A 27,107-nucleotide genomic window follows, 5' to 3' on the forward strand; every position below is an offset into this window, starting at 1 on the left:
GTCTGCTCCCCCCTCTGCCTGCTTGGCAATACCAATCTCCTTTTCAGTGAGATCTTCACAGAACGGCAATTCCCCCAGGCCTCTTGTAAAAGGTATAAAGCCTGAGTCATCATGAGATCCTCTTTTTCATCTTCCTGCCAAACAGCCTCAGGTCACCGGCATCGGGTCGTCGTAACCCCTGCCAGTATCTCCTCAGAATCACTCATCTGTCCCACTCCCAGCGGCCATCTGGGTTGGACTGATTTTTCTTCCAGATTCAGTTCAGCCATCTGTTCCAGATGGGAGGATCCAGCAGCTCCCATGTCCTCCTGGTCGCTGCAGGGGCTAGACATGTTGATGCACCCACCCGCCTGGAAGCTTTGAACCCCAGGGTGGGTGCAAAGGCAGATCTTGCTGACCTTGACCAAGCCTAAAAACGAGCCATCAGCATGCGCAGAAGATGGTGAGAACAAAACTTCCTTTGTAATAACTCCTCCAGCACCTACGAATCCCCTCCCCAGATACCACACGCCCCCCTCCCCATTACTATGGCAGCCGAGAGCAAGCAAGCAAAGTAGAGGCTGGCACTATTCAATGTGCGGAAAAAATACTGCTTTCTAATTGGAAAAGTAGCAAAATTCTTGGGTTGTTACTACAACCTTCTTTCTAACATTTTACTAATCAGAACTCTGCAGCTAACCCTAAAGAACCTCTTGATGCAGGTGAAGAAGGAGAGGGCAGAAGTTGGCTTGAAACTCAACATTAAGAAAACTAAGATCATGGCATCTCTCCCTCTCAATTCCTGGCAATTAGATGGGAAAGAAATGGAGGTAGGGACAGATTTTATTTTCCTGGGCTCCAAGATCCCCACAGATGGGGATGGCAGCCAAGGAATTAAAAGACGCGTGCTCCTTGGGAGGAATGTTATGGCAAATCTAGACATCATACTAAAAAAGCAGAGACATCACCCTGCCAACAAAAATGCATATAATCAAGGTGATGGTTTTCCCAGTTGTAATGTATGGCTGTGAAAGTTGGACCATAAGGAAGGCTGAGCAACAAAGAATGGAGGACCTTGAACTATGGTGCTGGAGAAGACTCCTGGGAGTCCCTTGGGCTGCAAGACGATCAAACTGGTCAGTCCTAGAGGAGATCAGCCCTGACTGCTCTTTAGAAGGCCAGATCCTGAAGATGAAACTGAAATACTTTGGCCACCTAATGAGAAGGGAGGACTCACTGGAAAAGTGCCTCATGCTGAGAATGATTGAGGTCAAAAGAAGAAGGGGACGACAGAGAATGAGGTGGCTGGATGGAGTCACTGAAACAATCAGCATGAGCTTAAATGGACTCGAGAGGATAGCAGAGGCAGGGAGGCCTGGAGGAACATTGTGCATGGGGTTGCAATGGGTCGGACACATATTCGCAACTAACAACAATTTCAAAATAATTCCAACAATTTACCGTTTTGTTAATATTCTTTTTTTACATTTTAAACCATTTGGTTTGTTTACTCTGAAAGTTTTTGTTGCTTGCTTAATGGAATTGTGTCTATATATGTGACTTTTAAGGTATTAGATATTGAAAGGGTATTAATGGAATTTGAGGGTATACTTTCACCCAAAATTTTGAAAATAAACTCACTTTCATAAACATAAAGTTTCTTTGCCATTGGAAAACAAGCAGGGCATACACCAACTTTAGTACAGTTGGGTGTAGATAACTTTTGCGTTAAAAGATGTTTTTCAGTCACCCAGTGACAGATGTTACATCTCAAAATTCAGTGACAAAAAGAATTCAGTGAAGCAAGTGAAAAACGACTCAAGGGTCTCATGTCAAGGAAAGTCGTCCTTCCTTCCAATGTGGATGAATCTCCAAGGAATTTAAAATCCACTCAGAATGAGACCAGCAGAGAACATTTTAATGGTTCTTGCACTGACGCCTGACATTCACAGCAAAAGGAAGACACCCAACTTCATTTCATATATAGATAGATATTCATATATAGTATTTATTAAAGAATTTTTAAAAGAAGCTAAAAATGAATACAAACAGACATAAAGCAATATAAAGAAAAAAAATAAAAGAGAAAGCTAAAAAGTGCAAGAAATGAAAAATGGTAAAAGAAAAATAGATAAGAAAGAAAAATAATAAATAAAAGTAACTTCCAGTCTTCTTTACAGCAGTTGTAAGTACAATTATACAATTACCTCTAAATTTACCACATGAGTCTCTTCTTTCTATAATCTATCTTTTCTAATCATCAAAACCTCAATCATAATTCCTCCCCCCCCCCCCGGCAAAAATTCTATAAGGGGTTTCAGGTCAGCAATAAATGTAGATATGTTTTATTTCATCAAAGAAGACAGATGAAAAAAATGATGGCTTTCTCAACAAATTCCATCATCTTCACTGTCCATTCCTTCATTATGGAGAATTTCAACCATTCTCCCACAAACTAGAGAGGCTGAGTGAAGGGATGTATCATGAAATGTCATTTCAGAAGTCACAACCTCACCTACTGACTAGCAACTGTAACAGGTGTCTCCAGAATTTTTTAGCTGATACATTTTGCAATTTTTGGACAAATACCTATGGAGAGTCATTCAGATTATCAAAGGTGCTTTTTCAAAAGGCAACTGGACTTCAGTTCAACTGAAGAATGGATGAGAAGCGAAACATCTTCAAGGAAAAACAAAGAAACTCCAGTTGCCTTTTGAAAAAGCACCTTTGGGACAACCATGATCTGAATGACTAAGACTCTCCGTAGGTATTTGTCCAACATTTTCAAAATGTATCAGCTAAAAAATTCTGGTGACATCTCTCATGGTTGCAAGTCAGTAGGTGACATCTTGGGACAATTGGTAGACAACTTATCTCCTACTATTAAGGTAGCCAATGGCAGTTTCCTTGTTGACAGTAAGTATTTTTAACTATATTGTCTTCAGAAAAATAGACAAGATATCAGAATAACAAAGAACCATTCCTAATTTTCAACAGGTGATAAACTTCAACAAGCCTTTGGACCATTGCTATAGGATCAATCATATAATTTTGTAATGGTTCATAGTGAAAATTATTTTAAAAATCAAAAGCGATTTGATCTTTATTGGGCATTTACTATATTTGGGAGTACAATTATAGAACCACCAGGTCCAGCTGCTCCCAGCTTTGTATTATGTATGACATAAATAATGCATACAGATAGAAACTTGGATCATCTTCATACGGCATCTGCTTGTACAGGTTGCAGATGATGATCTGACAATAATAAGTACCTTACTTCTCAGAGAGGGGCTCTTCTGCTAATAATTTTGGTTCTTCAGAACCTCTACTAGGGTCCTGAAGGGGGTGAGTAGACCATAAAAGCAGTCATTCAAATAACAAATTATAGTCAGGAGTGCTCTTCGTCTGTCTGCAAGGTTCCAGAAGCAACTCTCCACCAGAAGTTGTTATTATTTCTTCCTGCAAATGCAAAATAAATGTCATCAGTGGGATGAAAAATATTGATTAGCACAAGTCTTCAGGTCTATCGGTATCTCAAGTAAGTTTGAAGGGCTTCTCAGTCTACAAACTTAAAACCATGTTGTTGTGTTGTGAAATTAGCTGTGCTTGACTGAGTAGGAATAAAGTAGGGAGTAGAGGGGATATTAGCATGATTTTGAGGTATTTTTAAAGAGCTTCAAAACAACTCTGTTTAACCTAGTCCCGTCGCAACATTCCCAACCAGACCAAATGAAAGAAGAGGAGAAAGGTATGGATGATCTTGAAGGGAATCGAGTTTCTAGTGATGACATTTATACTGTTTTCTTGGCTGTGTGATTTGTCACCATCATCTCTGATATATTCTGAATTTTTCAGGTGGTCTTCCATCTCAGTTCTAACCAAGGCTGACCTTGCTTATCTTCTAAAATCTAAGATCAGCCAAGTTGTTGCTCACTTAGTAACTGACAGAATAATTTCAGACACGCACGCAGAACACAGGTGACAGTCACACAAAATCTTCATCTTATCTTAGGGGTGTCAAACTCAATTTCATTGAGGGCTGCATCAGGGTTGTGTTTGACCCTGGGGGGGGGCACAGCCAGGGTGGGTGTGGCCAGCTTGATGTTACTCGTGTCGGGGGGCATCTGTGGTGGCCTGAGCACTCTGCCAGTGAAAATAGGCTCCTGAGCTCCATTTTCAACTGGGATGGCCTCCTGCAACCCTCTGCCAACGAAAATGGAGCATGCAGCCTGCTCAAGCTCCATTTTTGCTGCAGAAGCACCATGGGGTGGTCCTTCACTGTTTCCAGGGTAGTCCTGTGGGCCAGATCTAAGCATCCTGCAGGCCGGATCCGGCCCCCAGGATTTGAGCTTGATACCCCTGCCTTATCTACATAGTTTCCTGTCAGTTTCCTGCTATGCTGTGTTGCAATTGAATGCAAACAAATCTTGTTTTTGGAATTCATATTTAAAGAGCAAATTGAATTTAGAAATACAACTTAAGAGTGTCTGGTGCCTGTCCTGCTGCAATCTTCTGCAATGGCCACAACTGCTTCTGACTTTTCTGGAGCTAGATCCAGTTTATCTAGCACCTTCCTGGAGTTAAGTCTGTTGATAATTATGAATTCTGTCCATAGATCAAATGCTTAATGTAATACTCCTTTCTTTTGAGTTGAATTTACATTTTATATATTTACAATGTAAATTCAACACAAAAATAGTTTGTTGCGAATGTGACTGCCTGCGAAGATTCCTGGATTGGGGCTGAATGGCAAAAGCAAAAGCAGTATGCTCCATCTTATACTTGGGTAGACCAGGTTGCCGGGATAGACCAGTACCACTGGAAAACACTTCCTTTCTTTTGAATTATTTATTTGTCCAGTTCAGGGGCTGGTCTTTCTTTCCCTAGTGACTCTTACCTTATGGAAATCGATAAGATCTGTGAGTGTCGCATGACGGTTGGGATCTACTCCCAGGAAGCTGTAGAAATCTCCTGATGCATCCACCAAGAAATGTTTGAAGCCATTGTGATGCCGGTAAGAGAGGGCATATCCCCAGATTTTATCACTGACCCGCACGAGGAATGTCCCTTCAGGCTTGTGCATCAACAGTTCTTCTGCTTCTTGACGAGTAATAATACCTACCAGTTTCAAAATAAAACAAAAGTGACTTATGTAACTGGCAGTTCTAACAAATTCTGGCCTTCCACAAAGAGAGAAACCATACAAAGAAAAGAAAATAGAAGCTTATAGTATTATTTCTAGTTTACAAAGTATCACATCAATTTTAATCAGGCTTTGGAACAGACTACAGGTAGTCTGATAGATAGATAGATAGATAGATAGATAGATAGATAGATAGATAGATAGATAGATAGATAGAGAGAGAGGAGAGAGAGAGAGAGAGAGAGAGAGAGAGAGAGAGAGAGAGAGAGAGAGAGAGAGAGAGAGAGAGAGAGAGAGAGAGAGAGAGAGAGAGAGAGAGAGATTTGAATTCTTTATTGGCCAAGTGTGATTGGACACACAAGGAATTTGTCTTTGGGGCAGATGCTCTCAGTGTACATAAAAAGACAACAATACATTCGTCAAGAATCATAAGGTACAACACTTAATGATAGTCATAGGAAAGTCTTCTAGTCCAGCCCCCTGCTCGAACAGGAGACCCTATACCATTTCAGACAAATGGCTGTCCAATTGCTTCTTTAAAACTTTCAGTGGTAGAGAAGCCACAACTTCTGAAGGCAAAATCCATCCATTACTTCTTGTCCTGCCTTCAGGTGTTTGGAAAAATAGTTTGACACCCTCTGTGACAGGCGCATAGATATTGGAAGACTGCTATCATGTCACCCCTAGTCCTTCTTTTCACTTGAGGGGATATACCCAATTCCTGCAGCCATTCTTCATGTGTTTTAGTCTCTGGTTCCCTAATCATCTTTGTTATTAGGATTAAGCTTCATTGGTAATAGTTTGCAATTAATCTAGTCTTATCCCCTGAGCCATTTCAAAATAATAGTGTTTGAAAATTTTCTTTCTAGCAGAGTTTAAAGCTGTTGATTTTTAAAGCCCTAAATAGCACAAATGTAACATTCTCATTGTGAACTCATGGCAACTAAAATCTGTAGGAAAAGCCCTTTTGAATACACTTCAGAGATCATCTTTCCAACACATAGGGGAGACATTTCTTTCGTGATGCTCCCAGACTGTGAATCCAGTCTGTAGGTTTTGCCTGCATGCTATAAATTCCATATCTATTTCTTTAACATGACATGTCATTTTCAATAGCTTTATTATTCATATTTGAATTAATACATATTGATAGAGGGGGAAGGAAGTGTTGAATAGAGACTCATTCTACAGCCATCGGTTTTCAATCCCACATGGTCCATTTGCAGCTTGTGGGTCCCGAATAATTCTTAGCCATCTTTTATAGCTGTCCAATTTTCCCTGGGAGCCAAATGACCAACTGGGCAAAAAGGAATTTCTGGCTTTCAATCACCATGGGTGGTCAAAAGTCAACAGTTATTTAGAATAAAGCCAAATATACATGTCCCAGGATAATATTGTAGGTCACCAGGATCAGAGTCTATCCTCAGGGAACTTCTCACTCTCCAGATTGTGTCCCTTTCTGGAGAGTGCGAAGTTTCCTGAGGATGGGCACAACATGAGTCTGAAAGCTTGGAAAAATAAACCTTCCATCCTGGTGATCAACTCAAATTGTATCCTCCTCTTGTCCAAACAGCATTTAAGCAGCATTTGCTCCCTCCCACGAAGCACCATAAAGGCAGTAGAAGATCAATAATGCTTATCACTGATAAACCCTGAGCAACTCCTCAGAATAATTAGGAGTGACAGGGAAGATGTGTTGCTTCCCACAATCGGGGGTGGGTTTCAAAAAAATTATTACTGGTTCTGTGGGTGTGGCTAGAGGGGCATGTGACTGAGTGGGCATGGCCAACTTGACATCACTCACACACCTGTCCACTCAGTCACACACACACCCCACCTAGCCATGCCCACAGAACCATGAAAATTTCTGTTTTGCCAGCTGGGAGGCTGGCAAAGAAGCCTCACTTTCCCTGCTGCCATGGCCCTCTGAGAAAGGAGGCAGGGATGTTGGCCTGGATCTCGCTCCCCTTACCGCTCACCGCCACTCACGACTTTCCCACCCAGCCATGCAGCTAAGCAAGTGGGGCCAGCAGGGCGGGGGTGGGAAGGGAAGCAAGACCCAGGCTGGCATCTCTGCCTCATTCCTCTGAGAGCTGGCTTGGGTGACGGCCAGCCTTCCCCGCTGCTGCATCCTTCCTTCGCCTTACACATCAACCCTCTGCCGGCAGTGTACCTCCCGAGGCAGCCTCTCTTCCCTTACCACTCGCCACTGCCTGCCTGCTTGCTCGCTTTCCCAGGAAGGGCCTCGGGAGGCTTTGCTGAGCTGTCTCAGAGCTGCGCGGAGGCTTCCCCACTAAGAAATCCAACCTGCTGCTCCAAGAGACTCAGCCTGGGGCTTTTAGGCTCAGACCTCGCCCACCAGGCAGCCTTTTTGGAGCATTGTGGCTCAGCCTCACATCACCTTGCTCCCTTCCAAAGTTAGGAAGTAGTGCTGGGACACCACAGAAGCCCAGTCTGGTGCGATTTGTGTGGGCTTAGTGGCAGTTTCTTCAAGCGGGGCCTGATCTGGCCACAAGGAAGCTGCTGTGTCCCATTGCAGGTGCCCAGGGTGGCCTCAACCCTCACCTCCCCTCTGCCTCCAGCCCTGCACAACCTCCCTGCCGCCCCACCAACCTGGGGACACTCTCGGCCAGATCCACTGCCGGCACTCCTTTGTGGCCCATTGCCGGCTGCAGTTGCCCTGGGACAGCATCCCTTCCTCCTTCCTCTGAGAGCCATGGAGGCAGGGAAAGTGAGGTGAAATGGGAGGCACCCCACTGGCAGAGGCTTCACGTGGAAGGTGAGAAAAGGGCATAGCGGTGGGGGAGGCTGGCTGTCTCTCAAGGTGGTTCTTGGAGGAAGGAGGCAGAGATGCCAGCCCGGGGTTTGCTTCCCTTACCACCCCTTCCCCACTGGCTGCAGCCTGGGCCCCGCCTGCTTAGCTGGACAGCTGGACAGGAATGCGGAAAGCAGCAGCCAGTGGTAAGGGAAGCAAGCCTCAAGCCAGCATCCCTGCCTCCTTCCTTGGGGAACAGCCAGTCTCCCCTGCCACTGCACCCTTCCCTTTCCATCCATGTGGAGCCTCTGCCAGTGGGGCACCTCCCATTTCACCTTGCTTTCCCTGCCACCATGGCTCTCAGAGGAAGGAGGAAGGGATGCCATCCTGGGGCTCACTTCCCTTACTGCTGCCCCTGCCAAACAGATCTTGGAGGCCAGGCCAGTCCCTGCTGCCCACCCGCTCACCTGCCACTTTCCTGGCCAGCTGACCAGTTAACCAGGCAGGGCCCAAGCTGCAGTCAGTGGGGAGGGATGTGCAACATGCAGGAGGCTCCCCACAGTTCCTCAGTTCGTCTGGGCTGCAGCTGAGCCCACTGCCCTCTCCTGTCGATGCCCTATCCGCCTGCCACTACCCTTTCCAGCATGCTAAGCTTGTCAGGCTGCAACACTGGCTGGTGGGGAGGGGGGCTATGCTAACATGAATGCTGCTTACCTGTGTGTAGGCAGGAGGAGGCAGTTGTGTGGATGCACATGGCGAAGGCAAGGCAGGATGAGTATCCAAGCGAGCTGGTTTGGGGGCGTGGCCGGCCACTATTGGTTTGGTGACCCATGCCAATTACCACTACCAGTTCTCTAGAACCGGTCCGAATCGGGAGCAACCCACATCTGCTAACAATGCTGGTAATGAAACACAGTTCCCAGTGGCAGCAAACCAGTAATCTTAATCTAATGTTCCTGGAGATAATTCAGTATCTCTAGTTGCCCAGTGCTAGAGGCAAAAGGAATCTCATCTTTTATACAGAGGAAACACCAGTGTATGAATTAATTTGGATGGCAATGTTAGTGGATCAAATATCAAACATTTAGAAGGGATCTAAGTCAACAAAATGAAAAACGATTCTGGGAAAAGAAGATATGCTGATAGATTGCAACTTGTCTTTCTTTTTTAACTTTGACCTCATTATCCAGCTGATATATTAGAGGAACTTGGAGAAAAGAAGGATTGTTAAAAATCAGATATTAGAAATATGACCTTGCTATTGAATCTTTGAGAGAGAGAATATAGCGAAGTTTAGCATAGAAATATTGTACACTTTAGGGAGAGAATTTGATATTACCTCAGATCATATACATCTCACAAAAGTGCGTGTGTCCTTGTGTACCTTCATGTCTCTGGACAAATTCCTGCAGTTTTCTTGGTAATCTTTTTGAAAGTGGTTTGTCTTTTAGCTTGAGGGAAAGTGAATGGTCCAAAGGGTTTTGTGGCTATGTTGGGACTAGAATTCACAAAGTCTTGATTTCTGTGGGGTCCTGTATGCTCTCAGATGCTTCATTACCCAACCAGGTAACTTCATCAGTGCTAGAAGTAGGAGAGTTAGTATTCAACCTTCTAAAACTGATAATGAAAGTAGTTGATAATGAAACATCTGCAAGAAAACCATCAAGCTTATAAAGTACCAAGGACCCCACAGTTCAACCTTGAGCTACAAATATTCTCTTCTGTCTTGCTTTTTAGATTGGTAGCTTGACTTTTACATCTAAATGGGGTTCTCTCTCTCTCTCTATATATATATATATTACACACATGCACACATGACAATTAAGCAGCCACTAATAAAGGGAATACTTCAAAGTCAAATACATTCAATCAATATTTTCCTTGAAGCAAGTTCTCACTTGGTTAATGAAAAATTTCAACCTCCAGCTGTTGAGTGTTCCCCAACCAACAGATCAAGCAACTGTTTGTTCAGAATCCAGCATGATCACATTAGTTCAAAGGCAATCACTGAGATTTTTGTAATGAATGCCATTCCCTAGACAAACCTCTCCCTTCTCTCATGCTCTCTCATTCTCCATCAGGTCAGTAATCTAACATAATGCATTGTTGCCCATACAGGCCAAACATTGGAATAATACAAATTGTAAGAAATCAATTGCATCCAAAATTGATATCCAATGTTTTTATTCTAAGGGCTGGGAACTGCTCAAAGTAACAATATGCTTGGTATACTAAGGGGTAATATTGCATATGCTTCATAACAATGCAGGAAATTTGGGAAAAGGAAGGCAGTGAATCAGGGTAAAAGTTAATGTTGTTGGAAGTTTAAAGCCAATGTTGATGATTCTTCAATACCTCATAACTTACTGAATAAACACAGAAACTTCTTCCTAATTTGAATTTAAGGTTCTCCACATTTGAGTTAATTTAAGTTTATGTTAGTTAACTTCATCAACTCTTGAGTTGTGAGCAATTAACAATACTGTTCTTCTGAAAAGCAATGAGAAAAGTCATGAATTTAACCCATGCTCCACACCTGCTATTACCATAGAAACACTGAACTCAAAACTACCCAGTTTTTCTTTGTCCACGATTAACAGATAAAGCACATCAACTATGCTCTAAATCTTGTTTCTTTATTCCAATGAAAAAAGAATATTTAATTTCATTCCTAGTCAGCCATCATGGAAGTGGATGAGAAATGTCAAATTTAAAAGATGAGACAGAGACAGAGAGAGAGAGACAGAGACAGAGACAGAGAGAGGAAAGGAGAGACAAAGCGAGAAAAAAGGAGAGAGAGAGAGGAGGGAAAGAAAAAGAGGAGAGGAAAGATAGGAGAGATAGAAAGAGAAAGAGGAAAGGAAAGGAGAGGAGAGAGGGGGGAAGAGAGAAAGAAAAAGAAAGAAGAGAGGGAAGAGGAGGGAAAAAAGAGAAAGAGAAGAGTAGGGAGAGAGGAAGGAGAGAGGAAAGAGGAGTGAGCCTGAATTATCTTGCCATGAAAGCTGAGAAACTTTTCAAGTACTTTCTTCTTAAATTAATAAGGCCTGATTCTCACTAAAGCTGTGGCTAAGAATAACAGTGCCTTTCTCTCCAATAACTCTGATTGCACTTTCTCATTTTTTTCCATGCCTCTGATTATTACATTTCTCAACATGCTCTTCACTTATGGATTTTAATCTTCTGATATTCCCCCACAGCTGGAGAAAACCTTCTCTTCCCTCCTTCTCCAGTTGGGTTTTGCTTGGCTCTACCATTTGCCAACGTGGTGCCTTTTACAGCAATGGAAATGTTACCTTCTAGGGCTCCGAAAGAGACTCTGCTGTTTTCATGGCAACAAGAAAGCAACTGGAGAAGAGGAGAAAACTCACAAATGTGTTGCTGTTTGCCTGGGGATGGCTATTGAAAAATAAACAACACCTGTGAAAATCCTTCTTGAACATTTGAAATCAAGTGATCTCGCTTCCTCATTGTCTCTCCAGAGAATTTTCTGCTCTGAACCACCATTGCTGTTATCTGGTTTATTTGAACAATTTTGATCTCTGAGGCAATCAGCAAGGCTGACCTTTTCCTTTTCATAGTCCCTTCAGTTTTTTGGTTTTTTTAAGAAAGTGGTTATACAAAAGGATTTACAAAACCACTGCTTTAAAGCAAAAAAGGTTCACATGAAAAATTGGGTATATTTATTTTGTTTACTTTTATTTACAATTTCTTCAACAACTGTCTTCAGATATTGTTTGAAATGTTGGACTTAAGATGAGGCTCAAAAGCAAAGCTGGCTTTTAATGCTTTACAAGATTTACAGAATATTTAACCACTATTCTCCAAAGCACCTGAAGGCAGGAAAAGAAGCCATAGGTGGAAACTAATCAAGGAGAGAAGCAACCTAGAACTAAGAAGAAATTTCGTGACAGTGAGAACAATTAACCAGTGGAACAATTTGCTTTCAGAGGTTGTGAATGCTCCAACATTGGAGGTTTGAAGAAGAGACTAGATAACCATTTGTCTGGAATGGTATAGGGTTTCCTGCTTCAGCAGAGGATTGGACTAGAAGACATCCAAGCTCCCTTCCAACTTTATCCAACTGTTATTCTGTTACTTAGCCAAAGAAATTAGATGATAGATACTGTTGAAACTGTTTAACAAGGCATTCCTTTCTGGTTGAATGCTGCAGTTGAATAATCTCGTATTCAGAAAACCCAACGTTGGTTTGAAATGGTAAAATTTTACAAAAATTCTGTGATGCAAAAAATGATTGGGTTTTCCCCTGAGTGTTACAGATGTGCATTTGGAAAAGGAAGGAAGAACAGGTGGAAAAAATGAATCCCATCTACCACACTACAAATGATCTTTTCAAAATATTACGGCTCTTTTATTGTTTCACTTGAAGCATTAAAAGAAAATTAAAAACCTCTTTTTCAACAAAGCAATGCAGAATAAATCAAAAACAGCTGGCCTTGAAAACTAAACTGCTGGAAGGATATACCATCTGCCAGTACCAAAATGCTGAATTCATGGACTCATCGGGACAAAATAATACCCAACTGCTCGTTGTGCTACTGGCAAAAGGACAATCATGACGCTGGGAAGAAGCAATGAAGATTAACTAATACAAATGAAATTAAGTAAAAGAAAGAAATCCTTCTAGGCAATCAATCGTATAATCGTACAATTATATAAATAATTGTATTTGAGGAGAAAAAAGGCAGAAAATAAACACTGTGTACTATGTATTCAGAGATCATTTCAACTTTTCTCAAAATGTCAGCTTGGTTTCCCAAGGAATGTTATGGACATTTCTTAGAGAGAGTTATCAAATGTTCTTGTATTAAAATAGGACACATTGGTGAATTTAGTTTTCAGTTTTCAAGAGCTAGCCCTTCTCCTCAAGAGGGTATAGCATCTCCTGCTTGAAGTAGAAGACCTTCAAGGTCCCTTCCAACTCTATGATTCTATGTTCTAAAACCAAAGGAACAATCAAAATTCTTGGCACAGATAAACCTTTGCCATTAGGAAAGTCTCTTTCTCGGAAGGGGGCGGGAGTACCTCAGCGAGACAGAAAGAAAAAATATGGGCGCTGAAGAACCTCACATAAATTCTGTCTGAGAAACCAATGCCAGGACCCTTTTGGGTCAGAACTCCCCTGTGGGGGGATTGAAGAGGGAACTGCATCTCATCAGACCTAGAGGAGGGTAACAGGTTCCTTGTAGGTCAGAGATTAGTTCTTTGAACCGGTGTCAGGCAAGGTAGCATGGTAACATGGCTACCATTAAGGTGAAGGCTTCTGGCCAAATCTTGTGAGCAGGAGCAGTGTACAAAGGAATGTGAAACCTGATAAGAAGATTTAATTAACCACTGACATAAATCAGAATTTGGAAAAGACAAAGAACCTTGTGAGTATAAATAATACTGATGGATAGATTGCGATTTTGGCAGAAAGAAAAGAGGGGGATGGGGTTAAAAATAATCAAGTCCAAAAAGAACAGCTTGTTTGCTGACAGAAATGAGGAATACAGAGAATTGACTAAGCTACTGAAACACAAACTTTGGATTTGAAAAGATTGTGTCTTTAAAAGAGATTAATTGACAATGTAGAACTCTATAAAGGAATAGAAGACGAAAGTTAAAAACATACCAAGGAAGCTTGCTTTGTTTGAGTTTTGTCCTAATTAATATATCTTAAATAACTATTTGCTCCCTTATAATCTAATCTTGTCTGAGCAATGAATGGAATGTAAAGTTTGGAAAGAAACTTCAGAAAGAAGTTTGGAAAGAAGATTTAATTAACCTATGGACATAAATCAGAATTTGGAAAAAGCAGGAAGGGGAGGTAAAACGAAAGTTAAAAGCATACTAAGGAGATTTGCTTTGTCCGACCCTGTTCAACTTTGTTCTAATTAAAACATATTTTAAGCAATTCTAATCAATCAGAGGTGGAATGTAACAAGAAAAAAATCAAGAAAAAACACTAGCCTGGATTTAAAACTGGATTTTAAATTATCAAGCTGTATTGCTGGAAACTATCGGCAAATCATTTGCCAGAGGAAAGAAAGAAAGCGAAGTGATAAAGATGTCTCCCCCTTTTCTTCCTCTATATGTTAGCTGAACTGAAATATATAGCTGGATCAGAGTCTCTCTGTTTTAATTGAACTAGAATATAAGTTGAACCGGAATTGTGAAATAAGAAGAACCTTGGAAAAATTGGAACTTAAATTATAATTAACAGTATAACTAACTCTAATTTTGGAACTGGACATTATGGAAAGATCAGCATTTGAAGAGTTGCGTGAAATGATAACAAATATGCATAAATCATTAAAATTAAGTTTAAACAGAATTTTGAAGCCAGAATCTGAGGAGAAGCAGGAAATGAAAGAGGAAGAGGGTAATGAAATGATGGGAAATAATAAGCAAATAAAAGATTTTATTGGGCTTGACAGTGACATAGGGAAAATTGAAAAGGGAAAAGGTGTCCCAATAAAGGGAAATAAAAAGCAGAAAAAAGATTTCACTGACTCTGACAGTGGCACAGGGAAAATGGAAGAGGGAGGATATGTCCTAACAAAGAGAAATAAAAAGAAGATAAAAGATTTCACTGGGCTTGACAGTGGCTTGGGGAAAATTGAAAAGAGTAGACAAGTCCGAACAAAGAAAAGGGAGATGACAGGAATAGAGAATTGGGACAATTCCCAATTGGGAATTGGGAAAAATCTGATATTTAAAAATTGTTATGGGGGGAATATAAAGTTGAGGCATGTGATTTACATCTTTACATGATAATTAAACTGAGTTGCTAACTGATTGAACAGGACTGTGGGGGCAAGTTGCTAACTCAATTTGCTAAAAAAAATTGTAAACCGCTTAGAGAGAGCTGATAGCCCTATGAAGCGGTATATAAGTCTAATAAATAAATAAATAAATAATGGAAATATAATTTTAAAAAAGTTAAAATATATGAAATATTCTTTCACATGATAAATTAAACTGAGTTATTAATTGATTGAATATGATAATGGAAAGACAATTAAATATAGGTTAAATATAAGAAATATGAATGTATATAGAAAGTTTAAGAAAATTAACAAAGTGAGGTGTGTATTGCTTGTTACTTTACATAGCAGATCAATGGAATTGTAATGAACACTGAGCATTGGATTATTTAAAGACAATCAAATATAAGCTAAGTTAAGATATGGAAAAATGGTGGGTGAACATGAAATATACTTATAATGAGATTATAAAGACAGATTAAAAATTTGGGGCGGGTAACGATATATAACTATACAATATTACGATGAGAATAGCTGGGAATTGCAATCAGGTCCACATTCCGGACTAAAATAAGTTGGGGGGGGGTGTTAAAAATGTAATTGCTATATATGTATACTTTTTTCTTCATTGCTTACAAAAAAGATGTTAAAATTAAAGAGGTTTATTGATATGAAATTATAAATACCATCAACATAAAATTGAGCTTGCTCAGAGAATGAGAGGGAGAGTGTGGAAAAGAGAAGAGAGGCAAGGGAAGAAGAGAGGGTAAGGAGAGAGGATAAGGGGGAAGAAAAGGAGAGAAAGAAAGAGTGGAAAGGGGAGAGAGAAGAGAGGAAGTAGAAAAGAGAAGAATGAAGAAGGTTAGAAAGGAGGTAGGGAGGAGGAGGAGAGAGGGAGAAGAAAGTGGACAGGGTAATATGGTGTATGGAGAGCAGAGGAGCCAATAATTGTTTTTTGGGAATTAATGGTAAGATGAATTGATATTAATATTTAATAATATAAAATTATGTTGGTTATGTAACAATATACATGTGGTTATGTATTATGAAAATGAAAAAATAAAACACTTTAATTTTTTTTAAAAGAAAAGTCTCTTTCTCTTGGATCTAAATTAAGGAGATGTTATCCAACCCAGTTGGGAAATGCTGCAGTTTGGGTCCTTGTAGAGCAGATACCAGAGAGGCAAGCCTTCAATATGGAGATGGAAGTAGTAGAATCAAACCTGAAGCCATGTTATGGCTTATCGGGGCCATTGGTACCACTAATGCCACAACACTTTCCAGAGGGTCAGAAGGAATTCTGTAGCAATAGCAATAGCAGTTAGACTTATATACCGCTTCATAGGGCTTTCAGCCCTCTCTAAGCGGTTTATAGAATCAGCATATTGCCCCCAATAATCCGGGTCCTCATTTTACCCACCTCGGAAGGATGGAAGGCTGAGTCAACCCTGAGCCAGTGAGATTTGAACAGCCGAAATGCAGTCAGCTGAAGTAGCCTGCAGTGCTGCATTTAACCATTGCGCCACCTCGGCTCTCAAGTTCAAGACTTGGTTTTATTTTTATTTATTAGTATTCAGCCTTTAATATTTTTTACAAATGAGCCACAGTGGCAAATATATTCAACACACCTTCCTCTTCTTGTCCTTGGCAAGTACCCTGTGAGTTTGGGCTGAGAGAGAATGATTAGCCCAAAGTCACCCAGGAAGCTTTCATGACTAAGAGGAAACTAGAACTCTGTCTCCTGGTGATTGGCCCAATGTCACCCGGCTGGCTTTCACAGCTGAGGCAGGATTAGAACTCAGGGTCTCCCAATTTTTAGTCTGGTACCTTATCCACTAGACCAAACTGGCTCTCTAGTTTTCCAGCAGTTTCCCTGCAAATTAGTTATGCAACTACTGTTGACTCGTACTTAGGTTCCCGTTGTCCCTGAACTTTCGTTCCATCCAGGCTATTGAGCACTACAGAGCATTTCTCATGCTGTCAAAATATTTTCCCTCTGTTCACTAACAAGCTGTGCCGCACACAAGAAGATAGCCTACCATATTAGTAGTTGATGCACGTTGCTTGCAAAGTGGAGTTGCAAATTAATTCCTTTTGAAACAAACCATTGGTGCTAATTCTATTTTTTGTCTCCACCCTCCTGTCTTCCCTTCCAACTATCACAGAAGACTGCAAGGATCTGCCACCAGTCATTGACTTGACTGTGTTACTCACTGAGACAAATAAAAGATGCCACGTCTTCTTTTTTTCCACTTCTAATTTAGTGACAAGTCCCACTTTGCTGGATTCAACATGTTTTAAATGTTGGAGAAAATTGTTTTCCACTTTTAAGCAAACTTTCCTTGCAATACTGTCTAGATTGTTTCCCAATTGTCTGAATTTTGTATAGAAAAATGTACATATAAAACTTGCCTAGAAGAATGATGCATGTTATCTGAGTACAAAATTATCCATATTATAGGAAAGTGTGTGTGTGTGTGTGAGTGTGCGCATTATTGTTGCTGCTGTTGTTACATTTCTTTGTTGCCTATGTCGTTGCAGGGCTAGCCAAGACTGCTTACAATAATAAAAAGGAAAAAACAACCCAAAATGGCTTGTAAATAGAAATAAAAAAGTAGAACCATAAAGTAAACAATGAATAGAGTAGAGTAGAGTAGAGTAGAGTAGAGTAGAGTAGAGTAGAGTAGAGTAGAGTAGAGTAGAGTAGAGTAGAGTAGAGTAGAGTACAATTTGTCAGGGACCTTGGAGGCTTTCTAGTCCAGCCCCCTGCTCAAGCAGGACAACCTATACAATCTCAGACAAGTGACCATTCAGTCTTTTCTGGAATGATGAAAATCAAAAGGGAACACAATGAAAAAGAAACACTATGAGAATACATCAATATGATAACCAAAAAGATGGACAAATGGAAAATAGAGAACGAGATTGGGGGGAATGGAGTTGGTCACCAATCCAGCAGCTACCTCCAGTGTGTGTGTGTGTCTGTGTGTGTCTGTGTGTGTGTGTTAGACACTACACAGAAGGTCGTGGAGATTAAGAAAGATAATAAGAAAGCTAAGATCCTGTGGGATTTCCAGATCCGGACAGACAGGCTGGTACTAGCTAATCAATGAGATATTGTGGTAGTAGACATAGAGCAGAAGACAGTGGTGGTGCAAACAACAAGCCACGTTGGAAGGAAAAAGCTAGAGTGGCACCAGGGCTTGAAGGAGGAGCTAGAGAAGATGTGGAAAGTAAAGGCAAAAGCAGTCCCAATGGTGGTAGGACCACACAGGGCTGTGACTCTTAAGCTGGGAGTGTTGCTTCAACAGGTCGCAGGAAATAACAATAGCTCTCTGTCTAGAAGAGTATGGTGCTAGGAATAGCTACGGTCCTGGGCAGAACCTTCAACTCCCTCCAGGCCTTGGGTAGAGGACCCAAGATTAAGGAAAACACCCACCACCCAGAAGAATGAAAAGTAAAAGCAGAAGACATTGTTTCATCTTATTTGTTAGTAACGCCATACCCTTAGACGAATACATGGGGACCCGCAATCAAACTCTCTCTCTCTCTCTCTCTCTCTCTCTCTCTCTCTCTCTCTCTCTCTCTCTCTCTCTCTCACACACACACACACACACACACACACACACACACACACACAGAGAGAGAGAGAGAGACAGAAAGAGAGAGATACGCAAACATTAATTCCTTATTCTTTTTTTTACTAACTTGTTTATAAAAAAATATGTAACGACTTGTGATAAATGTCTGTGCAACTAACATGACTTTCTCCCTCATCTGTATCCTGATGGATCTCCCAATTTTCTTCTCCACCCACATTTGTGGCTATTCGGTTTTGTTGTCCATCTGTTTTATTAATTGCATTTCCTTCTGCTCACCTACCTTCTGTCTCTGCTTCAGTCTCTTTTAAATTATTTAGTTCACCCTTTTCCAAATTAGCTTTAAGTGTTTTATGGCAATTACTCTCTTCCAACCTCTCATTGGTTTTCTTGATGAATTAGATTTCAACATTTCAGTCAATCTCTGTGTTCAGTTTCATATAGATGTCCTTTGTTCTTGACCTGACTATCAATCCTCTCTTCAATTAAAGATTGATTTTAGGACAGTCCCTCCTTAGAGACAGACAGACGATAGATAGATAGATAGATAGATAGATAGATAGATAGATAGATAGATAGATAGATAGATGTGTGTGTGTGTGTGTGTGTGTGTGTGTGTGTGTGTGTGTGAGAGAGAGAGAGAGAGAGAGAGAGAGAGAGAGAGAGAGAGAGAGAGAGAGAGAGAGAGAGAGAGATCAGCTGGAAACTAGTGTAAAATTCCACAGATCTTTTTGAGAAGTGCCAAACTGCAAGCATTCTAGCACTACCAACTGTAAAAAGTGCAACCTAATTATAAACATTTTAAAATAGAAACTTCCAGCAAGAGAGGTGTACAGTAATTATAATAAATGGATTCCATCAAGCAAGTGATCTTCATATGCAAGGTGTAGCACAGTCCAGTGCATAAAAACCTATTTGCAGCCAATAGCCATATCATTATTTCAAAAGAGATTAATAATATATTCTGTTTCTGCAATAAAATTTGAGGATTTTTTTCAGAAGTTATTAAAATGTGTATGATAAAGGGAGAGAAAGATAGATGTATAGAGAGAGAAGGGGGGAGAGAGAAATAGAAGAGAGAGGGTAGAGAAAGAAAGAGAAGGGGGAAAAGAAGGAGAGCAAAGCGGAGATAAAGAAAGAGAGAAAAGGAGAAGGAGAGAGAGGGAAGGGGAGAGAAAGAGAGAAGGGAGAGAAAGAGAGAAATAAAAGAGAGAGGAGCAGATAAAGAAAGAGAAGGAGAGAGGGAGAAAGAGAAGGAGAGCAAAACGGAGAAAGAGAGAGAGAAAGGGGAAGGGAGGGAGAGAGAGAAAGAGGAAAGGACAGAGAGTGTGAGAAATAGAAGAGAGGAGATAAAGAAAGAAAGGGAAGGAGAGAGAGAAAGAGATGGAGAGCAAGAGGGAGATGTAGAGAGAGAAAGAGGAGAAAGAGAGTAAGAGAGAGGGGTGGGGAGAGAAGGAGAGAGAGATGGAAAGAGGAAAAAGAGAGAGAGAGAAAATGATACATACACAAAGAGAACAATATTGATTTTCATTTCACAGCTCTTTTCAAAGTGTGAAACTAGTTATTAACCTAAAGCATGTGGTTCATTGTGTGTTCTATATTATGAATGCTTGTAAAGAAAAATATGTAATTTGGGATGCCACCTCTATTACGCTTCACGTGAAGCCGACAAAGCCTTTGTTCCAGTTAATTAGTTGGCAGTGGAAAGGGGAAAAAAACAGACATTTTATTCCCACTTATTTTAGATGCTCATACATTGGGAGCAAACACACAGCCTTTGCTTTTCTCAATGACACATATGCACCCATTCATCAGAGGAGACTTTGTTTCACCAATGCTGTGTATCAGGGAGAGAAAATGAATGAGGTTCAGGATACATACTACACTGGTGGGTTAAATTAAAATAAGTTGTGTGTCAGTCCCAAAAATCCAAGAAAAACACACTGAGTTTCTCCACAGCAGCTTTCTTACCTATAGACAAAATCTTACCAAATTAAAGCAACTACTTGCATCGTTAAGTTCTACTCTGAGAACTTCTAGGGAAGAACCATCTTAACTCTCTTTCTGCCAACTCTCTAAGTTTCGGTGTTTCTTGGTCTTCTGGAATGCAACTCCTCTTTCCTGGGAATCCATACTGCATTCCACCACACCTGAGCACATAAAACTTTATCATTTAGAACAACATGGAAAGGTCAGGTTCGTATTTTAATGCAGAAGATTCTTAAATTGAATATAAAACTGAAACCAGAGATTTTTCATTTAGGACTACTGGACAAGGAGCTTGGAAAAAAGTCTAGAACTTTGTTATTGTAAATGCTGACTGCAGCAGGAATTCTTAATGCACAAAAATGGAAAAATAGATTAATGCTTCACAAGAGAAGAATGGATGGAAACTTATCAAAGAGAGATTCAGCCTAGAAATGAGGAATTTCCTGGCAGTGAGAACAATCAACCAGTGCAACAGTTGTCTCCAGAAGATGTGGGTGCTTCATCACTGGAAGCTTTTCAGAAGAGACTGGACTGTCCTTTGTCAGAAATGGTGTAGGGTCTCCTGCTTGCGGGGGGCGGGGGGTTGGACTAGATGAACTATCCTTCCAACTCAGTTATTCTGTTGTTATAATTATCTTAAAGAATTCTCAAGATTCCAAAGAAAGGAATATTCAACTGCATTAAAAATAAGGAAAAGTAATTCATATATAAAAACAAATATAAAAATGTGCTTTTCGGTCATTTCTGTACTTCTCGCTTTTTTTCCTGATTAGCAAACCCTTCCAAGCATTTCAAATGCAATTTTCCTCAGCCAGAAAACAAAATGTTTACAAAAGTCTAGCCTAAACACTCAAAACCTATGAAGAGTTTCATGAAAGAAAATCCCATTGAGAGCAGTATCTTTTTTTTCCTCCAGATCCTGAGGATTGAAGTAGCATAAAAAATATATCTCAGCACCAGCTTCCTTTAGCATTTCTGGCTGTCTTACTGCTCCATCACAGTAGGTTAATTAAACAAAACACATTGTTTTTTGATGGACTTTTTTCCTTAGCAAAGGTTTAAGGAAGTTGAAATTATTCCTGTGCTTGATTTATTTATTTATTTATTTATTTATTTATTTATTTATTTATTTATTTATTTATTTATTTATTTATTTATTTATTTATTTATTTATTTATTTTTCATTCAAGAGCATTCACCATAAAAGCAAGTTTCTTGAGTTCTAAGTAAATCTTGCAATTTTGAATTGGTAAGATGGCATTTAAAGGCAAAGTCTGTTCAAGGTTTTGCTTTGATTTGCCTCCCTTGGAATAAACCAATTCAACTAGTAAAAAGACTCCAGAAAAATCAGGAAAAGTCATGATCTTTAAGAAAAATAGATGGGTTCATCTCTTACCTTTGAATTTCTTCTTTTTTAATTGCTAAGCACAATATGGTCATTATCTTTGGTAGAACAATTTGGACTCTATGGCAACCACCTACCTTATAAATATCCCAAAAAGTTCTCTATTGTGGAGGACAGAGGACAGAACAATGTTTGACACGAACCTCCTTGCTATCTCTTTTCTAGAGAGGAAATGCTATCCTATCAAGATTTTTTTGAAATATTTTTATTGTTTTATATTATATATTCCATTTCTATGATGAGCAGTGTGTTCTCTAGGTGTTCATGATGTTAACATACAAACATCATAATCGTCATTGTAATTATATATAAACAAATAAGCAATCGTGTATAAACAAATATGCAATAATATAAATCATCTTTACAATATATACTGTCTTCCATTATAGTATCGATTATACAAAATATTTACTCGTCTATTTTTCTTTCTCATGTAGACCATATTTCACCTAATTCCACTCCTCTAACCTCAATATCTGTCCTTTAACCAATTGTAGAATAGTTCCCATCTTGTAAAATAATCCGAATCTTCTTTTTCTTTAATTTTTAGGGTTAACCTATCCATCTCTGCACATTCCAGAATTTTTTTTATTATAGTATCATATCATATGTATAAAAACAAATCTGTTAAATGTTGGAAATGCAATCAGACACCAGGCTCATACTACCGTATGTGCTGGACATGCCCCTATCAAGAATGTTGAAATAAAGATTATTTTATATATGGAGCAGGAATGAATCACTATGGCCTTTAGCCACATTTTTATCTTCGTCTCTTTTTTTCCATCTCTCTCTCTTTCCCTCCTTCTTTTCTTCTCTCTCTTTTTTGTCTCAATACTACTCAGATAAGTAGGATCAAATGCATTCTAGGTTCATTAGAGAAAGCTCTGTTTTTCTTCAAGAGGAGAAAGTTTGATTGCATTTCCAAGTCATTTTAACATTTCTGATTAGATCTTTTCATGGATTTATTTGATCCACCAAGATCTCTGGTAGTGGATTTTGTAGTGAGAAAGTCAACAGATTAGATGAGATACCAAGATATCTTTCAACCTTTCTATGATTTCAGGAAGCTATGAAAATATCTTACATTAGCAAATTCTCTGTGTTACAGGCACACTGTATGAATTAATTCATCTATTGCGTGCAAACATCAATAATTAAAATTAAAATATTGGTTTAATTGACCTTGTTTCCTCTCTCCTCTGAGTTTATTGTCAACAGAATATAATTTTTTGTTGACAACATCAATGTACTCAATGATACAATTTCTTGACATGGTTTCAATTATTTAGCGATGGAAGAGCAAAAAGATTGGCATGTTGTGTGGATATTGAATTGTCTAAAGGTTAATTGGGCAACTTGATAAAAGACAAGATATCATATTACTACCATTGATAAGATACTCAGTTGCTGATTCCTGTCCCTTACCATTCACAGCTTTTCTCTAGGTAGCCACTTACAGAGAACTTCATCTGCTGTGTTTAACTGGGTACTTGTGCTAATTTGAAAATAGCTGCTTATTCTTGAAGTATAATGCAGAAAGCCCAATCTGAGTATTGGGGAACATGGAGCGAATGGAAAATATGAATACCCAGCTAGGTTAGACATGAAGAAACCAAGGTACAGTAAAGCAGTATTCAATCAACTTACTTTCAAAAGGAAGCAATTCTCAAATCATTAGGAATATTTGGTGTGCACAATTGATTGTTCAGACAGAAACAATCAGACTGGGTACCTGATTTCTCATCTCCCAGAGCAGTAAACCCTCCAGAGAATGCTGTCTTAAGGTCTCCTTGTGAGGAGTACTTGTGGGCAACCTCAAGCCTTCTCCTTTTCCAGAGAGGAATTAAAGAACCATTCTACTCACTGACTCTTAATTCTACTATGGTCAGCAGCTCCAGGTTTTTCAGAGTCTGGAAGTCAGGAATAGGTTACTCATTCTCATTTACATATCTAATCCCTGTTATCTACAAAAGTGAATTCATGAGTTGTGTATATTAGATAGAGGGAGGGAGGGAGGGAGGGAGAGGGAGAGAGAGAGAGAGAGAGAGAGAGAGAGAGAGAGAGAGAGAGAGAGAGAGAGAGAGAGAGAGAGAGAGAGAGAGAGAGAGAGAGAGAGAGAGAGAGAGTGAGTTGGATGGGACTTTGGCAGTCTTCCAGTCCAATCCTCTGCTCAAGCAGGAGACCTTATACCAGTGATGGCAAACCTTTTTGGCACCTAGTCCCCTAACCGGAACGTTCGTGCATGTGCGTGCACCGAAGCACCAGAAACCTGAAGACCAGCTAGCCAGTGTGCATGTGTGCACTGGCCAGCTGGTCTTTGGGTTTCCAGCATGCACCTGCCAGCTGGTCTTCACACGCCCAAAGCATTAGAAACCCAAACTCCAGCTGACTGGCACATGCATGCCGCTTTTTGACTATTTCCTGGGCTCTTTTCAGGCCATTTTTGGGGCCATTTGGGGGCATTTTCTGATGTTCCAGTGCCCATGAAGAACAGCTGGCCAGCATGCATGTGTGCGCTGAAAATTAGAAGAGCAGCTGGTGAACAGCACACATGCCCACAGAGAGGGCTCTGCATGCCACTTCTGGCACCTTTCCCATCAGGGCCCTATACCATTTCAAACAAATGACTGTCCAGTCTCTTCTTAAAAGCCTCCAGTGATGGAGCACAACAACTTCTGGAGGCAAGTTGTTCCACTGAGTAATTGTTCTCAATGTCATGAAATTTCTCCTTCATGCTAGCTTCTCTCCTTGTTAAAGTTTCCATCCATTGCTTCTTGTCTTGCCTTTAGGTGCTTTGGAAAATAGGTTGACACCCCTCTTCTTTGTGGCAGCCCCTCAAATGTTGTAACATTGCTATCATGTCACCCATAGCCCTTCTTCTCATTAGATTAGCTTTACCCAATTCTTGCAACTCTTCTTCATATATTTTAGCCTCCAGGCCCCTAATCATCCATGTTGCTTTTCTATGCACTCTTTGAGCCTTTCTATTTTCCAATGTTTCCTGTTACTTCTCCACTGGAATATGAAGTCGGTTAATACAGCTTCCTGCTGTTTCCTGAACGGCAACTGTTTTGCTGTCTGACTCTTCCTTATAGTGCAGCATAACCAAACACATTTCCCTTGTATGATTCTACAACTGCAAGCAAATCCAGTGAGGGCAGATCATGAGCATAATGTTGCCTGGAGGAACCTCAGGAATTTCACCCCTGCCAAGGAAGATTTCAGACTGACAGTTTAAGTGGCTGCTGCCTAAAGGCGGAATCAATAAAATATTCCCTATAATTTGTGCAGTCACGAGGTAGGTCAAAAGGGAGACCGTTTGTAAGGAAGCCGCCTGTAGGGTCAACATTTTGCTATTATGTTCATAGCATTCCAATTAAATCAAATGAGAAAGAAAAACCATGGAAATGAATGCCAACATTGGAGGAAGTGGATATTAACATTTGTAATGCTAGATTCAGATCATTTATTATACAGATGGATTTAACGCCTGCAATTCATTGCTAGCAAGAGTTTCAACTTTGAAAATTCCGTCACTATTTCAGTGACATCGTTGCCACAGGTGCTTATGAAAGAGTTATTGAATTATAGGATCCCTAATAGATTCAACTGCCAATGTGCTGGAGGAGCTTTGGAGACTATAATTTTTCAGGTTAGGAATACCAATTATATAAACAACCATTAGCATTTTCTATCAGAACAAGAATTGTCCCCTCCCAGTGACTTCATACTTTCATTTACAATGTTATTTTTGGAAATAATCAAATGTATAATAATTTTTAAAAAGAAAAAGGCAATCAACCACCAGCCACCAAAATTCAGCCATTTTGCTGCCAAATTCCACTGACATTAACCATAGAATAGCAAAAGAGCTGCTCAATCCTTTTTTTTTTCAAACTTTAAACATTTAATGCCATATAAAAAAGAAATCTATCTTTAAATTGCTCAGGCGCATATCTTTTTAGTGTCTATATCACTAAATCACTGGTGATATTTATACAGATTTGTCCTTGGCTCAGTGGCTAACACATGAAGTTTGTCGATCAGAAAGGTCAGCAGTTTGGTGGTTCAAATTCCTTGTTCAGGGGATTGAACTAGATGACCTCCAAGGCCCCTTCCAACTCTGTTACTGTTTACTGCTTAGCAACCATATCAGGTTCTGACAGACCCTCCCCATAACAGATGGTACTTATGACCTGGATTTGAAGTCCTGATATCCCAATCCCCTCTGAGTCACACGATCACATTTGGGACTCATTTTAATGCTTAACATCTACTGCAAAGAAAATGCCACAAAGTTGAGTTCATCATATGATGACCTACATAATGACAGGCATGGCTTATGACTGTAATTCTGGAGTCAATTATAGCCCTACATCAAGGACCACATGTACTGCTGGAGACCCTCTATGTCCCTGTTGAATTCTCAGCAATGCTTGAGAGAATGTCGAGCTTATAGGAAGACTTAAATGTTCTAATTTAATTGTTCATTTTCCTTTCTACTAGGAGATGGACAGTGGTGGGTTGCAGGTGGTATGCCCTGGTACTGGCGTACCAGTGCCTGCCCGGAGCACCGGGTACTGTTACGGTATGGTGCTCCGGAGGGCCCACCCACCCGCTTGAGCTCCTTATCTGTATTTGAGCTCTTTGGTGCTTCGGTGCATGGAGTGCACGGCTCCTCTGCGACACTCTGCTGAGCAGCTGGAGCATTGCGGAGGCTCCCAGAGGCGTCGCAAGAGGTAAGGACACATGTGAATGCTACACGCGTGTGCGCCCGCTGTGTGCGTTCATGTGATAGACACCAGGCCCCATTGCAACCGTACTGGTTGCAACAGATTCCGGAACCCTCCACTGGAGATGGACAACCTACAGGAAGGTTATCTATGGAGGTTCTCAGTCATCCATGCCATGGTTGTCCCAAAGATGCTTTTTCAAAAAGCAACTGGATGTTCTTTGTTTTTCCTTAAAGACGTTTCACTTTTCATCCAAGAAGCTTCTTTGGGACTACGAGAAGGATGTTTTTCAAGAAAAGTGTAGCAACAAAAATGATCACATTCCAAATCAGATGATGCTGGGTCCATGTACTCTAAGGATTGTCTCATACCTAGCTAGAGATACCAAAAATGTATCTCTATCTTTTTCATGCAAAGTACAAATATTTCACGAAGATGCAATGCAACCAAGAAAATAGGCAGAAATGTCCTGCTACTCACTGATGATCTTGCCAACATTTTCATCCTCTGGGGAATAAAGGATTTTAATAGCCCATTTACATGACATCCAACAGCTTGGGTTTTCTTTTCCAAAGGAGGAACTGCTACTGGAAATCTTCTAAGAACTTCAGTAGTTTTGGGGTCAATTAACTTCTAATCAGAGCTCTTGTTAATTCCAATTTGGTTTGCAAGAATGCACACAGAGCCTTTTACAGTCACTTCAGGAACTGTGGTTAATTTATTTTTTCTCA

General features: G+C 40.2%; 1 protein-coding gene across 1 annotated transcript in view; it reads right to left on the bottom strand.

The window, feature by feature from the left end:
* Positions 1–3,348: 3,348 nt before the first annotated feature.
* SH2D4B (SH2 domain containing 4B) overlaps positions 3,349–27,107 on the bottom strand; it is a 100,030-nt gene continuing 76,271 nt past the window's right edge. Inside the window, exons 7-8 of the mRNA XM_014065029.2 lie at positions 4,880–5,100; positions 3,349–3,441 (exon numbers count right to left, since the gene is read on the bottom strand). Of these exons, the coding sequence (XP_013920504.1) occupies positions 3,349–3,441; positions 4,880–5,100 (314 nt within the window). The remainder of the gene's footprint in view (positions 3,442–4,879; positions 5,101–27,107) is intronic.

The sequence above is a fragment of the Thamnophis sirtalis genome, unplaced genomic scaffold (genome assembly GCF_051295495.1).
Source record: "Thamnophis sirtalis isolate CommonGarterSnake01/CBP01778 unplaced genomic scaffold, rThaSir2_p1.2 scaffold_15, whole genome shotgun sequence".
In the NCBI taxonomy this organism is placed as follows: Eukaryota; Metazoa; Chordata; class Lepidosauria; order Squamata; family Natricidae; genus Thamnophis; species Thamnophis sirtalis.